The following is a 16,098-nucleotide window of genomic DNA, read 5'->3' on the forward strand; positions in this document are numbered from 1 at the left end:
AAGGACAGAGTGGTTTAACAGGACATTATAACAGTGATATGCCTACTGTTCAATAATCATTTACACACTTCAATGTCCTGGAAAACCATTCTGTCCTTGTAATGTAGTGTGTTTTCTGGTTCACATATGGTTTCACAACAATGTCCTGAGAAACCATTCTGTTTGATCTTATGAAATATTCTAATATTTTCAGAGACTGTATTGACTGGATTTTGACATTCAAGAGCTGCAGGCTCTAATCATCAGAATTTAAACAAACAAAAAAACCTTTCAAAATTGTACTTTACATGTAATAAATCTATATGAACGTTTCAGTTTTAAACAAGTTACAAAAATAAAAACTTTTTCATCATGATATTCAAATTTTTTTAGATGCACCTGTATATTGTGTTTTAACTACTAAAATGATCATATTAGTTGACACAAAATAATGTGAACTAAAGATGCCACCATATTTGTTTTTTCTTTAACACAGTCAGGGAATCGGGAGTTTGTCAGATTCACACATAGATTCATCGGTTTCTGTGAGTGGCTGCTGAACTGAGAGAAGAAGAAAGTATACTTTATAGTTAACTACACATTACATGTTTGCCATGAATAAAATGGATCATCAAATTATTTTGATTATTACTGGTGCTACCACAGGCATCAGTGTGTATAAATATTTTTTTGTAAATATATATGGTTATTTAAATGTCTAAACATAAACATTATTTTGTTGAAAACAAAATGATTTGTGATTTATGACAAGCAATGTCAAAGTCCATCGTCTGAGAAGAGATGATTTTAGTCCTTTTTTGTTTTATTTTGCTATTCAGACCTTAAACATTTAATTATCTTGATATGTTAGTGTAAATTTAACAGTCTCATCTGCATTGTAACAGTCAATATAATATTAATAATGTAATATCAATTCTAAATTACTGTATTCTTAAAGCTGGCTGAGCTGACCTCGGTTACAGTTAATTGACATCAAGTAAAACAAAAACAAACAAACAAAACAACACACATTAATTAACACAATAATTTAAACGTTTACAATATTATGTAACAGAGTTATTTTGGTTGTATTATTTTCACTCAAAATCCCCATTTTTTCTATTGAGTATAAATGTAATTTAGTTTATTTCATATTGTTATATATTATTTTATTGTTTTGAGTTAAGATGTATATGACTTTCAAGATTTGTTCAGAAAGTGCATTGTCACTTTAAGAGTATATACTTGTTCGCGCGCACGCATCGCTCGCTCAGTTCACTTCCTTCTGAGCCGAGACAAGGTTGTCTCGTGGTTAATGGAGACATTAAACGGTAATATTACTGATATTTGATGATATATTCTGAACTTAATCTGTTTGTTGCTTTGTTAAACATACCTTGTGATGTGGGATTATGAAATTGTATTTCTGAATGATTGCGAATGTGACCGTTTGTGAGTGAGATTAGCAGATTTTAGCCTGCTGTATTTACTCGTTTGCCAACAGGTGTTGTTTAACGAAGAGAGTCACAGAACTCATGTTTTCAACGTATTTCCCATTTACGCAGGTATGTTTTTGTATTGTGTGCAATCTTTGTGATTTAATTTCACGTTATTGTTATTCATTTTGTCTTATGTTAGCTAACGCTAAGAAGATTAACTCAATGCATGTACATTTATGAAATCGCTCGCTCAGTTCACTTCCTTCTGAGCCGAGAGAAGGTTGTCTCGTGGTTAATGGAGACATTAAACGGTGTTGTTTAACGAAGAGAGTCACAGAATTCATGTTTTCAACGTATTTCCCATTTACGCAGTTATGCAGAAAATAAAGACAGTGCCAAGCAGTGAGCGGTCTGAGGTTCTTTATTGGATGACATCAACACAACGCAGAGCGGATTCCCCTTGCTTGGGACCCGTTACAATTACATGTAACCCATCTTCAATTTTGGAGGCTTTCTAGAGTCGATTTCTTCATTGATCTGACACTTCTTCCAAAACTTCTGACATAATGCTAATATTGCTAATCTTTCAAAAGTAATACGTGACCTACATTTATTTAGTCGCGGCCGAACTTCGAGCTTCTTAAATCGCGGATAATGACTGCGTGAATAAATCTTTTAACAACTACCAACAAAAGACAATGCACAGAAAATAAGCCACACAGACAAAACTAGTTTTTATGAATCAATATATACAGCTTAACTGTTAACACTTTATTTACTTACCTAATTGGCTGCTGCTGTCTCACTCGTCATCCATATGTAGATTGTGCTCCCGGAGAGACCCCGCCTCCACTCGCGTGAGCGTGATTAACCAAAATGCAGCCCGCGTTTTCCGAGCCGTCTCCGCCCATTTAGGTGTAATGTGTGTAAATCAGCAGTTACAAAGCTGCCAATAGGAGGCGTGAGGGCAAACACTCAAAAACACCAGAAAACTGATATACCCGTTTAAAGGACATCCCAAAAAAAGCAGGAGATTGTTCCTGAGGTTTAAACAGATCAATCTACATTGTTTGAATTATATTATTATTGTCCTTGTAATCCCAAATGTTCTTATAATGCTGGTATGTAAACTGGTGAAATGTCCTTGTAATCCACCAAAACCAACACACACACTTATTTATTTATTTGTTTGTTTACACACACACTAACACACTATCTAGAGAAGACCATTGGATCAAGTCGCTACAACGTTCCCCATGGTACCAACTAGCAACGTCTGTAGAGGACGTTCCCACAACGTTTCTGGAACGTTAGCCAACATTCTAAACATTGCTTTATTTCTTACATGGGGTAAAGGTACACCTTTACAAGGTAAAATGCACTTTTCAGTGATTCCGTATAGTGACTGCAGAAAAAAAATATATAGATAAATTACATAGTGTATATATATATATATATATATATATATATATATATATGCATATGCACCCACAGTGTTGAAACTTCAGACCTTTTGAGATGACAAGTTACTGGGATGCCACAATTAAGCCTTCAGTATAGACAAATGTAATGTTACATAATTTTGACAACTATCGTATGCTTTTATTTTACACAGATGTGTCTGACTGCTTTTTGTTACTGCTTAACGATCGTGTTTGATACATTTTTAATTTAAATATATCACCAAAATTGTTTAACAATATATAAATGCTCCTCTTGACTTGTTTTACTGTTTTTGGGAAAACAGTCGCCACAGTGTTTTGTTTCATAATTTAAGGTTTAAAGCACATAGTTTTGAACAGTTTTCAATGGGCCGCTTCACAAAAACACTTTCTCAAACAATAAGATAACGGTTATAAATTCCTTTGAATTACTGAGGTGAATAAACAGATGAACAAACACATGTCCAGTTCGGGTGGATGAGGGGGAATTTTTATAAATCAAATTTTGACATACCGTGCCCTATCATCTCTCTCTCAATTTTCAAATCCTAAAAAAATGTGACCCTTTTGACTGGTTTTGTGGTTTCGGGTCACATATAGAGAGATAATTCTTTTGAGTTCACCATGCTTCTCTCTCTCTCTCTAAAACTGAAAAAAAGTGTGCATTGTATTTCAAAATAAAGATGAACAGGTGACTTTCAGATAATAAATGCACAAATAGACTCTCTTTCACAATTACAACAAAAAAAAATTGTAATCGATATCCAGTCTTTCACAAGATATTTTATTTTAAATGACTCTAGTTTGATTTGTTATACAATAATGACTAAGAACTTTCCAAAAATGTTCCACACAAATGAGGGAAACATATTTACCCATAAAAAATCAGAGGAGAAGAAACATTAACAAAGAGAGATCTAACCGATTGGTTCCTGCACTTTTCATTAATTAAATCAAATTGATCTAAAAACAAATATTTGGAGATCTTACTTCCTACAGTCTTACACCCAGTGCCCTGATTTCTGAGCAGAGAAAGTATTTTGAGTCAGAGTTCATGACAATACAATATTATAGAGCTGAAATATGGCACTTACATTTAAGACAGAGCTCATTAATTCAACCATTATTCAACAGCTGACCGTCCCAAACCAATGCCTAAACAAAATAATTGATTTGTTTATGTGACATTTATTCCAAATAAAAAGGAGTGAGGAGAAACGTTTAAAAATAAAACAACACAAAATCAGATCATTTGAGAGTATTTTATCAAAAATGCATCTAAGAAAAAGAAAACGGACAAAACCAAGCTGTTTAAATAAATGGTGAGAGAAAATACTCCACATGGAACTACTACTTTAATGAACAGTTTTAATCTATTTATTTTAAAAGTGCTTTTTGCACTGTTGAGAATGGCATGAAATTGAAGAGAAACAAATGATCTTTACAAAGTTTTACTCCACGGTGTGTGACCTCCTCCTTAACAAGGGATTCCTTCAATTTCCTCAAAGTTAACACTCTTCAGTGGAAATCACTCACATTTGCTAATATTAAGATTGAGACCAGAAATCTCAGATTTTTTTTTATTGTGTAGTCATTGGCCAATTAACTTTTTTTTTTTTGTTGTTGTTCATTTCCAAAAACAGTGATAGCTTGAAAGAAATTCATATTTACACAACAACAATGAACCTGTGTGACGAGCAGATGAGCAGCGGTGAGATTGAACAGTCTTGTCTAAAGACCCTAGAAAGAAAAAATCTACTGGAATTGATGAATCATTTTACTGGAGCTGCTACACTCTGTGTTCAGGGTTGGAATTGTCTTTCTAAAAACTCCCTCAACATGACAGACACACTTTCAAATACTTCACACTACACTTCAAAGATTAAACATCTGAATATTATCCAATTTAAATGTTACTTTAATATTATGACCAAAACTGTTTTTGTTTATTCTTCAAAGATTGTCCTCATTTGTAAAACTAAAAGTAAAAATGTAGGAAAACAAACACTTGATGACAAACAAAAACGTTTATTTTAAAATCTTAAAAAGACACTAAATTACCATCATAGAATAATAGTGACCAGAAATCACCATTACAACATTTACTGTAAAAATATATTTGTCATTTTTTACACTTATGTATAGTTTTACGTACAGTGTCATTAAAAAAAAAAAAAAAAAACTTTTCTTTAAATTGTGTCAAATTACACAAACAGCAAGTAAAAGGCACAGCATTTATAATCACTGAAGCTGTCAGTCAGTTCAGCACAAACTCACTGTGTGTGAAAACTCCTGTTTTAATCAATTAATCTGTCAAAACTGCACAATCCATCTTTTATTTACATTGTGTTTCTGTTTTGTTTGTTGTAATGAGAGGATTTGTGATTGTGCATCTGTATATTAGCAACACAGACACATAGCTAAATTAGTATAAAATTGAATAGAATAACAAAGTGTATAAAATATAAGAGAGATCATGAAAATGTTTTAAGTAACATGGGAATTTCACATCGTACATTTGCTTTATACATTTTTAAACATTAAAGTGCTGCACTTGACAATCACATTTAAACATCTGAATCATTATGGATGATTTTAATACAAATATTATTAAACTGAAGAGCCAGACAGACTCATCTGAGCTTCTTCCTCCTCTGTTCCAGCTTTAAATTAAACAAAATGATCACTTGAATACTAAAGCAACATTAATCATTCAATATCACATGTTTCTAACACACATGCTGCATTATTTGATTGTAAAGTCTGAGTCTCTTCACCTGTATGGATCACATTCACACATTTATCACACATTTCTTTCTCCTCATAGACACAGTAGTGAAGCTCTTCTGTGGATCCTCACCTGATGTTTACTGCTCCTCTCAAGACCACTTCATTATGATATACAGCATTTATCATCTTTTGGTGATTGAACTCCAGGTATTTCTTGCAGTTGAACTACCAGAAATCTGTATCTACACTGTAAGGTGGAACAGAAGAGAAGATAATCAGAGTTCAGTGGAACAAACTACAAATTAGTTACTATATTTCAATCACTTTTGTTTTTTGAGTAATAAGTTACAATAAAATCCTGTAATCAGATTAATTAGTGACTCTACCTGATTTGAATACATATTTATAAAACAGTATTTATGTTTCAAATATAATATTTTTAGCAGATGAATTCCAATCCATGTCTCTATTGAGTCAAAATAAAGTGAAACACATACTAATGAGTTTACACCAAATATAATAAATGACATGGAACAAATACAAATGTGATTTTGCCTTAAAACAAAAATCTTTCAGTGAAATGTTCCACTAGTTAAAGCTGTTTGTCCTCTAGTTTAAACATGTTTGTATTGGTCTCAGTAAAGAACTGAAATTATTAAAAAATCTTTTTAAATTCAATTTCCAATTCATTTATGTATGTATTGTATTACGCTGTACTACGTGGGCGAGCATTTTGTAAAATGAATGGATGGATGATTCATCTTCAGGTGTGACACAGCAATTCATTCAGCATGTGAATCTCACAGTGCATTATGGGTATTCTCTATCCATTGGGCATACATTAGTTGTAAACTCCGTATTGCTGTGCATTGTGGGATTGAATGTGGATGTACATTATACCCAGGGTGTGATTTGTGGAAAAACCAGAGGGGGGATGTTTTGAAACACTTTCATGAAAAAAATAATTGTTTCTCCAGTAAACATGAGCATATTACGACAAGTCTTGTCAGAATGAAGCATGTTTTCCAGGTTCACACCGTTGAGCTGTTGCAGTTCTACCAGGGAGGAATTCACCCCGACAAATCACACCCTGATTAAACCTTACATAAGTAATGTGACGTGTTGCTTGTCAAAGTAAAAACACAAGAGACAGAGACATTGATCATGTGATGCTGGACGGCTGTGAGCTGAAGCTGGAATCTGCACTGATTTTACCAGCGTTTTCCTACAATCTGACCAAATCTATTTCAAACTGTAATGATTCACTATTACTGATGTCATTAATAAAGCAGGTGTTGTTGTATAAAGCTCTGACAGTGTGCTTTTGTTCTCTTTCCTCCTTTGTGTTCAACATTTTTTATTAACTTTACATTTCATTCTGACACAAACCCTTTGAAATAAAGCTTGATGATAATTTAATAAACTTATATTTTAGAAAGTATATATTTGTTCACATATTAGAGGTAAATGAATCTCTTTAATATCAGAAAGTGAAGTTTACTCACCTCAGTTTACAGTTTGAGTCTCGTAGCACATCAATGAGCTGCTGCTTTGAGTCTCCAATCATATTGATACTCAGATCAAGCTCTTTTAGAAACTGCAGTGCTTTTGTGTTTGTCAAAGACTGAGTTAAAGAAGAAACATCTGTAATTCCACAGTAAGAAAGACTAGAAAGAGACAAACAGAGGAAGATCATCTTACAAACAAATCATTAAGGAGAAGAATTTTTCACAAATATAATGTGAACTCAGACTCATCATGAGATTTTGAGTATAAAGTGTTTTGGTTTAAACTGTTGAAGTGATTTTAATCATTTTGATTCTTGTATGTGAATGTTACTGACCTCAATCTCTCCAGTTTACAGTGTGAATCCTTCAGTACGTCACATAAGTGATTCACTCCTGTGTTTCTTATTTGATTCCCTCTCAGGTTCAGTTCTCTCAGGTGTGATGGGTTTGATTTCAGAGCTGAAGTCAGGATGAGACACTGTTTCTCTATAATACTGCAATCCCACAGACTGAAGACAGAAAGAGAAAAGACAATGAATCAGATCCATGTAAAGTTTATGTGTGAATAAATACATCATAAGTAAATGTCAAACAGTCAAAAAATAAATTAGTTCTGCTTATTTAATTTTTATAAAAGTTTTTACAATTTAATTTATTTAATTCAAATGAAAATTGCTTAGTTGGGTCAATTTAGCTGGTTTACATTAAATGAATCTACACTAGTTTGGGTTCAGCTGAACTACATTTGTCAAACAAAATCTTTTGGGAACAAATAACTATATATTTATTTATTTATTCACTGAGGTCTAATTATTATTATTATATTAAACAAGCAGTTTCACTCATAATTATACACAATAATGAATATGAAAAAACTGGTGTCAGTACTGATATTTGAATATCTATTACTCAAGAGTCACAGTCTAAACACAAACGTCACTCTTCTGCATAATGGGAACCACAAAATTCAACAACATCACAGAAACTGTCCAGCATAACTGAACATTGAACACTAACATGTATTTCCCTTTACAGAAAAACACATAAAATAACACTTCATCCCTAAACTTACAATCATGCAATTCCTTGCTGAGAACTACAAATCCACTGCTCAGTTAGTTACGTCAACAAAAACAATATTAATGCAGTTTCAACACAAATAAATTAAATCAGTTTCAATTTTAAATATATTAGGTAGAATGAACACAATGAAATTGTGACAAAATAATCAAAACATGTTACTTTAGCTCATTTTAATTAAAATGAAAGAGGCAAAAATGATTTTTGAGTGTACAGTCACACACACACAAAACACTTAAAATAAACTGAACAGTAAATTAATCTCACTGTCACTGCTGTACAGTATAATGATACTAACTCTAGTTTCTCCAGCTTGAATTGTGTGTTCATCAGTAGATCACTGAGGTTTTTCACTCCAGAGTCTCCTAGTTTATTCCTGCTCAGGTTCAGTTCTCTCAGGTGTGATGGGTTTGATTTCAGAGCTGAAGTCAGGATGAGACACCGTTTCTCTGTAACACTGCATCCACACAGACTGAAGACAGAAAGAGAAAAGACAATGAATCAGACAAGTGTCAAGTTCATGTGAGTAAATTCATCATGTGTTAACACCATACAGTGTAATAATTAAAACATTGCCAAAAACATTATATGACCATAAACAAGAACAGAAGAAAAAATGATTAACAAAGCAGCTTAAGATCAACTATAGAACTACCTAAAAATTACATTAAAAATGTGAACATTTAGTTTAAAATTCTGTTTCTGAATTATAATTTACCTAAAGACATTTTTAGAGTAATTTTTCATCAATAAACACTTTGTTTTGCAACTGTCATTCTTTATTGTACAGCAGGGATGCCCAATCCTGTTCCTGGAGATCTACCATCCTGCAAAGTTCAGCTCCAACCCTGATCACACACACCTGAACCAGCTAATTACTCTCTTAGGTAGCGCTTGATAATTACAGACAGCTGTGTTGGAAGAGGGCTGGAGCTGAAGTCTGCAGGTAGGTAGATCTCCAGGAACAGGATTGGGCACCCCTGTTGTACAGTATGTCTGAGTGAATGAAAAAAAAACAAAAAACTAAAAAAAAGTATGACAGGATTTAATTTGGTTCATTAACAATTAATTGGATTGCTGGCATTTAAGTAATTTAGTTATAGAAAAAGGAAAAGGAAGGGACGTGATGTGTGGCAACCCATACTCGGAATTTGTGCTCTGCATTTAACCCATCCAAGTGCACACACACAGTAGTGAGTAGTGAACAAACATGCACACACACACCGTGAACACACACCCGGAGCCATATCGCTATCTCTGTGGTGCCCGGGGATCGGTGCCTTACTCAAGGGTCTCACGTCAGTCATGGTTTTGAGGATGGAGAAAGCGCTGGTTATTCACTCCCCCCACTTTCAATCCCTGCCGGACCTGGGACTCGATCCTGCAACCTTTTGATTACAAGCCCGACTCTCTAACCATTAGGCCACAGCTGCCCCATAAGAGATTAAAAAAAAATAAAAAATAAATAAATAAAATAAATAAATAAATAAAAAAAAAAATCATTTTGGATGTGGTCAAGTTCATGATGACTGCACCACTATATTAAAACAGCTAGTGATTGCTCACTTTGCTGCTCTGATCTCACTGTTTCACAACACCACATGCATTGCTATAAAGAGAGATCCTATATTATAAGTTATATAAGTTATTTAGATCGGAAGGGCACATAAATTAAAAATACATTATGTGCACAGATAAATAATTTAAGCACTGCAATATTTCATAAAAATAATAACTGTCAACTTTAATTTCATGGTGATGTCATGAAAGTAAAGAGTGAACTTTAATCTCACTGTCACTGCTGTACAGTATAATGATACTAACTCTAGTTTCTCCAGCTTGAATTGTGTGTTCATCAGTAGATCACTGAGGTTTTTTACTCCAGAGTCTCTTAGTGTATTCCAGGTCAGGTTCAGTTCTCTCAGGTGTGATGGGTTTGATTTCAGAGCTGAAGTCAGGATGAGACACTGTTCCTCTGTAATACTGCAATCATACAGACTGAAGACAGAAAGAGAAAAGACAATGAATCAGACATGTGTCAAGTTCATGTCAGTAAATTCATCATGTGTTAACACCATACAGTGTAATAATTAAAACATTGCCAAAAACATTATATGACCATAAACAAGAACAGAAGAATTCTGTTTCTGAATTACAATTTACCTAAAGACATTTTAAGAGTATTTTATCATCAATAAACACCTTTTTTGTAAATGTCATTCTTTATTGTACAGTATGTCTGAGTGAATGAAGAAAAGAAAAAAAAAAAGTATGGCAGGATTTAATTTGGTCCATTAACAATTCATTGTATGGTTGTCATTTAAGTTATTTAGATGAAGGATCAGAAGGGCACATAAATTAGAAATACATTATATGCACGAAAAAAATCAATTAAGCACTGCAATATTTCATAAAAATAATAACTGTCAACTTTAATTTCATGGTGACTTCATGAAACTAAGCAGTGAACTTTAATCTCACTGTCACTGCTGTACAGTATAATGATACTAACACTAGTTTCTCCAGCTTGAATTGTGTGTTCATCAGTAGATCACTGAGGTTTTTCACTCCAGAGTCTCCTAGTTTATTCCTGCTCAGGTCCAGTTCTCTCAGGTGTGATGGGTTTGATTTCAGAGCTGAAGTCAGGATGAGACGCTGTTCCTCTGTAATTCTGCATCTACACAGACTGAAGACAGAAAGAGAAAAGACAATGAATCAGATCTATGATGATCAACTTACTAATATGTTTTTCATCTTCCAGCAGACGTTTGCTGACAAATAAACAGTGATATCTGTGTGCAGGTAACATGAAGAAAGACTAAGGTTGAAAATCTGGAAAATTATTTAAAAGTTAAGAGGTTTCACTTGATAACATTAACTACATTAGTTAACATGAACTGATGATGAACAACTAGTACAGCATTTAATCACATTAAAGTTTCAACATTTATTAATAGTTTTAAATTCAAAAGTTTTCTGTTAATTAGTTAATACACTGTGAACTGATATGAATAATGAAACACTACAAAAACTAACATTAACAAATGAATAAATGCTGTCAAAATATTTAACTAATGTTAACAAATGAAATTGTTACTGTCTACTATTGTCATAAATCACTTTAGTCTCACAGATCAATGTTCAAATATACTGTAGACTAAACTATTACAAGTCAACAACAAAGACAGTCTGCTTATAAAAATATTATACTTTGCACGTTTTCATTTAAAGAATAAACATATTTCCTTAAACTGAAGACATTCAAACACGTTTGAAAAGAAATTTCATTTCAAGTCACCTTTATTTATATACCGCCTTTAACAATACAGAATTGTGGCAAGGCGGCTGTACAGTATTAAATAGGAAACAGTACATCAACAATGCCAAAGGCAACAGTAAACACTCACATTTTAGGTAAAGGTAGTTAATCAAAATCATTAAAATAAAATACAATATTGTGTTTAAAGAAACATTTCTAAAAACAAACACAAAAAATAATCATACCAGCAATCAGTAAACATGATTACATTCAGCAGTCATATGTTTTTGATCTGTGTTTCTGTCATACAGAATTAAACTGTGAAAGTGTAGTTTTTCTCTTTTAAATCAATGTAGAATTCCCATATCTCTGTGTGTGGAACTAATAATCATTCTTTTACAATCTACTAAATACAGACTGATCCATTAAAAAGAAAACTAAAATAAAAAAAATAAAAAAATAAATTAAATACATAAAATAATAAGCAAGATGAACAAACTCAGAGTTGCAGAGTAAGTTTTGAGTTGACAAAACCCAATAAAGCCAGTGTGGTTTAGTTTAGGTTCACCGGCTCACAAAGCTTGATATAAACGTTCTCTATCAACTCAGAGTTTGTGATTTAACTCTGGAGCGTGTGCACCTGACAGTGTGACACGTGCACCAAACAGCCAATCACAGGAACATGGGGAGAGTCAGCAAAGCGTTTATTGGATTCACTTCTCGTGAGAGTTTGTGCAATTTACTTTTCTGCTGAAGATTAAGAGATGTCGTTTTCAATTTTGTAAATTGAAGTGCATTTACAAGCCAGCAATAAACAGAAAATATATGACTATGCAAAAGAATCAGTTGAATTTAATTATTTATATAAAGTTTTACACAGAGCTCAAAAGGAAAACAGGTTTAGCCATTATAAAAGTTGGATATATTAAATTTAGAAATATGTAAATATTTAATTTAATTTAAATATGAAGCTTAAAATTAATTGGCACTTGATCAGTGAGACTTGTAATGTTTTTTTTTTAAAGAAGACTCTCATGCTCATCAAGGCGGCATTTATTTGATCAAAAACTTTTTTTCTGGATTCTTTGATCGATAGAAGGTTAAAAAGAAAACAGCATTTATTTAAAATAGAAAGGTTTTCTAACAATGTACACTACTGTTCAAAAGTTTGGGGTCAGTAAATTTTTATTCTTTCTTTTTTTGAAAGAAATTAAATCCTTTTATTCACCAAGGATGTGTTAAACTAATAAAAAGTGATAGCATAAATTTACATTGTTATAGAATAGATTTATATTTTGAATAAATGCTGTTCTTTTTAACTTGTTATTTATCAAAGATAAAAAAGAATCACAGGTTCCAAAAAAACTGAAGAATCTGAAGAATGTGACACTTAAGACTGGAGTAACAGCTGATGAAAATTCAACTTTGCATCACCGGAATAAATTAAAGTATATAAAACAATTATATTGTAATACCATTTTGCAATATTACTGTTTTTTTTCTGTATTTTTGATCAAATAAATGCAGCCTTGATGAGCTTCTTTAAAAAACATCTTACTCTTAAAGTCTTACTGATCCCAAACTTTTGAGCAGCAGTGTATATAAATATGTTATATGAATTACAATATCAATTAATATAATACAAATAAAAAAAAATAAGCAAAAGTCAGGCAATTTTATTTCTAAAATTCTTTGAGTGTAAACTGCTTTAATTTGGAGCTAGAGATACAAGGGAGCGGCTTCATTTCATCAGATATATGTCACTTTGCTCACAGCTGATTGGTCTAGTTTGGGTTTGTGAACTCCAAAACCGGCTTCGTGCTACAGGCCACAGGAGTTGTGCACTTAAAAACAAAGCCTACGAGACAGTGATCATGTGCTGATTCTGAACGCGTCTCTCACTGACAGAGGAGTATACTGTTACTTTAAAGGCTTGCGCACTCAACTGTTTGAGAAATGGGGCTTTGTGCTCGTGTATCCTACCTCTCTCATTCGGCACAAATCCATATATTCCATAATATTTCCCTATTTGCGATGCAACCAAATGCTAAACTATTATTTATTAAGTAAATTATAGGCTCTGTACTTCAGTCGTGTTCCTGTGGTGACACAGTGAGGCGGCCGCACTCATGTATATGTTCTTTGTTTGTGTGCGCCAGCGCGATTACTTCAACTTTCCTCATACCAGCAAAATCAACTTAAACAAAAAACAAATAGAATGTCGCTTTCTGCCATTTGAGTTTCCTTTCTGTCACAAAACTGAACTGAAACTAAGCAAATATATGCTGCGTTACGTGTTGCACAGTTTTTCCCCCTTGTCTATCAGTTAACTAAATTAAATACATTTCAAATATTTATTCCTTGTATGTATATATGTACTGCAGATTTTATAGCCTATAAACGACATTATAATGCAATATAATATTTAATCTAGCATAGAAGATTTTTTTTTTTTTCCTGTTGTATCGAAATCGTATCAAACCGTGACCCCCGAACCGTGACATCTGTGTACCGTTACACCCCTATAAATATATAATATTCATAATCTGGGAGAAAAAAAAAAATATTAGAAACTAATTCAGCAGCTAAAGTTATTCTAGAAAAACCAGTGCACAAAAATAATAATATCATAAATCCAAACATTGCTATTTGCATTGTGGTTATAAAATGAATTTATAAAAAAACTATATATTTCTACATTATATCTGTGCAACAGTTGATTAAGCATTTTCTTTTAAATTTCAGTTAATGTGCATGTTAAAAACTATTTATAGTCTTTGCTTCGCTGTGTTTTGTTCTAACAGACACCCGGAAACAAGGAACATTATTTAGATATAACAACAAAAACCAGTAACATATATGCAAATCATAGACATTTATCTACAAATCAAGTATAATAAAGGCAACACTGAATTATCTTGGAGAGTTTTATCGAGCTGACTGTTGTAAATAAACGTGACCAGAGTTTGAATTAAACAGAGAATGAATGACAGACACAGCAGAGAAAAGAGTTTATATGAACTTTAGTGTAAGGACTTAAATGTTCATCTGTGCCTCACATTAAGCTATCGAATACCTTCAGATGACTTGGAATATTGTGCACAAAACATTGTGCTTTTAGTGCTTGTATGTCTTTTGTGTGACTTAACAGTAACACAGAACAGTAACACAATATCAGATTTAGATCAGCCCTGTCTGACTGATATAGTGGTGTGCAATATGACAAAAATATCATGTCAAGATTTTTTCAGGAATATCACGATTTTATCATGATTCTTTGCCATGTTGGTTTTACTATTTCACAAGATGTCTCAGCAGTTCAGTCGAACTAATATCCCTATTTCAAAAACAAAGCCTTACAAGGTAACAAAATATAAAATTTAAAAGAGTGGCACACGTTTAGGCCAAAATGGCCTAATCTAGTCACTGACTCAGAGGTTGATTTACTATGGTTAGCAAGGATTTATGCTACTTAATATCTACAACAGTTAGATTTTTCAGTTAGATTTTCCAGAGGCTGCATCTGTCCTGACATTGTATCTGTTCCTGTGCTAGATTCCAGAAATAGCACCAGTGAAGTAAGTCCCACCCAAGAAGATGGACAAGCCAACTAGTGCTCAGGATTTCTTTGCCACAAGGAGCTACAACGACAACTCCCCAGAGCAACGTACCAAAGAGGAGGGGAGAGCGCAGTGGATAGGCCGCACAGGGCTCCCAGCACGAATTGTCGAAGCTGAGGTGTTGATTGCCATGATGGCAAAAATGAATAAAACGTTCAAAGTGGCAAAAAGACATACGATTTTAAACTTGATTGACAAAATGTTCAAAGAAGAGAAAGAAGTTTTGTATGTTATTGTAGCTTGAGCATTCAAGCACCTTGTTTCTCTTTGTCAAATTTGAATGTATTATTTTTTTCTGGCATTGTAATGTGATGCTATTTTATTTATTTTATTTCCTTTATTGTTTTAAATAAATAAATGTTGTAAATCCAAATCAGAGTCTTCTGTGTCTGGAATGGATGTATTCTTGAGTCTATAAGGTAACAATAATATAATAAGATATTCTTGGTTGAAATGGGTTTGGCTAAAGTGTAAAGTGTATGAACGTGAATAAAATGACAGCTTCACACAAAGACTAGACTAAAACTAAAATTAAAACAGGCCACCAAAAACAACACTACCCTTATGAGTTTTGTGGTCCAGGGTCACATATAATCATCAGCCAATGTGCAATATTGCTCTCATTGCTGTGGTGTTGAGTGTAGCTGTTGGTGAAATGTACTCACTTCAGTATCTTCAGCTCACACACAGGATTCTTCAGTCCCTCACAGATCTCTTTGACTCCTGAATCCAGCAGATGACTGTTGTTCAGGTTCATCTCTTTCAGGATGGTTTTGGAGGAGAGAACAGTAGCTAGAACTGAACAGCTTTTCTCTGTCAGCTCACAATTATTCAGCCTGAACATAAAAACAGCATTTCAGTAATAATTAAAGCTGCAAGCAGCGATGAACGGGCCCTCGCACCCGGGCTCACCGCCGATCGGATGCGAATAGTGGGCACTATGCTTTTCACATAGTAAATTTAGGAGGAATATGTCAAAGTCATTTAGATGTGCCTAACTTCCTGCTGCCAGCTGGTGGCGCTATGCCTATAACTGAATAT

General features: G+C 33.3%; 1 protein-coding gene across 1 annotated transcript; it reads right to left on the reverse strand.

The window, feature by feature from the left end:
- Positions 1 to 5,025: 5,025 nt before the first annotated feature.
- LOC127158421 (ribonuclease inhibitor-like) lies at positions 5,026 to 15,893 on the reverse strand (the record flags this gene model as incomplete). The annotated part of the gene is made up of 7 exons (XM_051101549.1): positions 5,026 to 5,837; positions 7,096 to 7,257; positions 7,434 to 7,607; positions 8,477 to 8,562; positions 10,089 to 10,176; positions 10,691 to 10,864; positions 15,723 to 15,893. Coding segments are annotated over 7 exons (877 nt in total), but the record flags the coding sequence as incomplete, so codon positions are not given.
- Between the last annotated feature and the right edge of the window lie 205 nt (positions 15,894 to 16,098).

Source organism: Labeo rohita, unplaced genomic scaffold (assembly GCF_022985175.1).
Source record: "Labeo rohita strain BAU-BD-2019 unplaced genomic scaffold, IGBB_LRoh.1.0 scaffold_1498, whole genome shotgun sequence".
Classification (NCBI taxonomy): domain Eukaryota; kingdom Metazoa; phylum Chordata; class Actinopteri; order Cypriniformes; family Cyprinidae; genus Labeo; species Labeo rohita.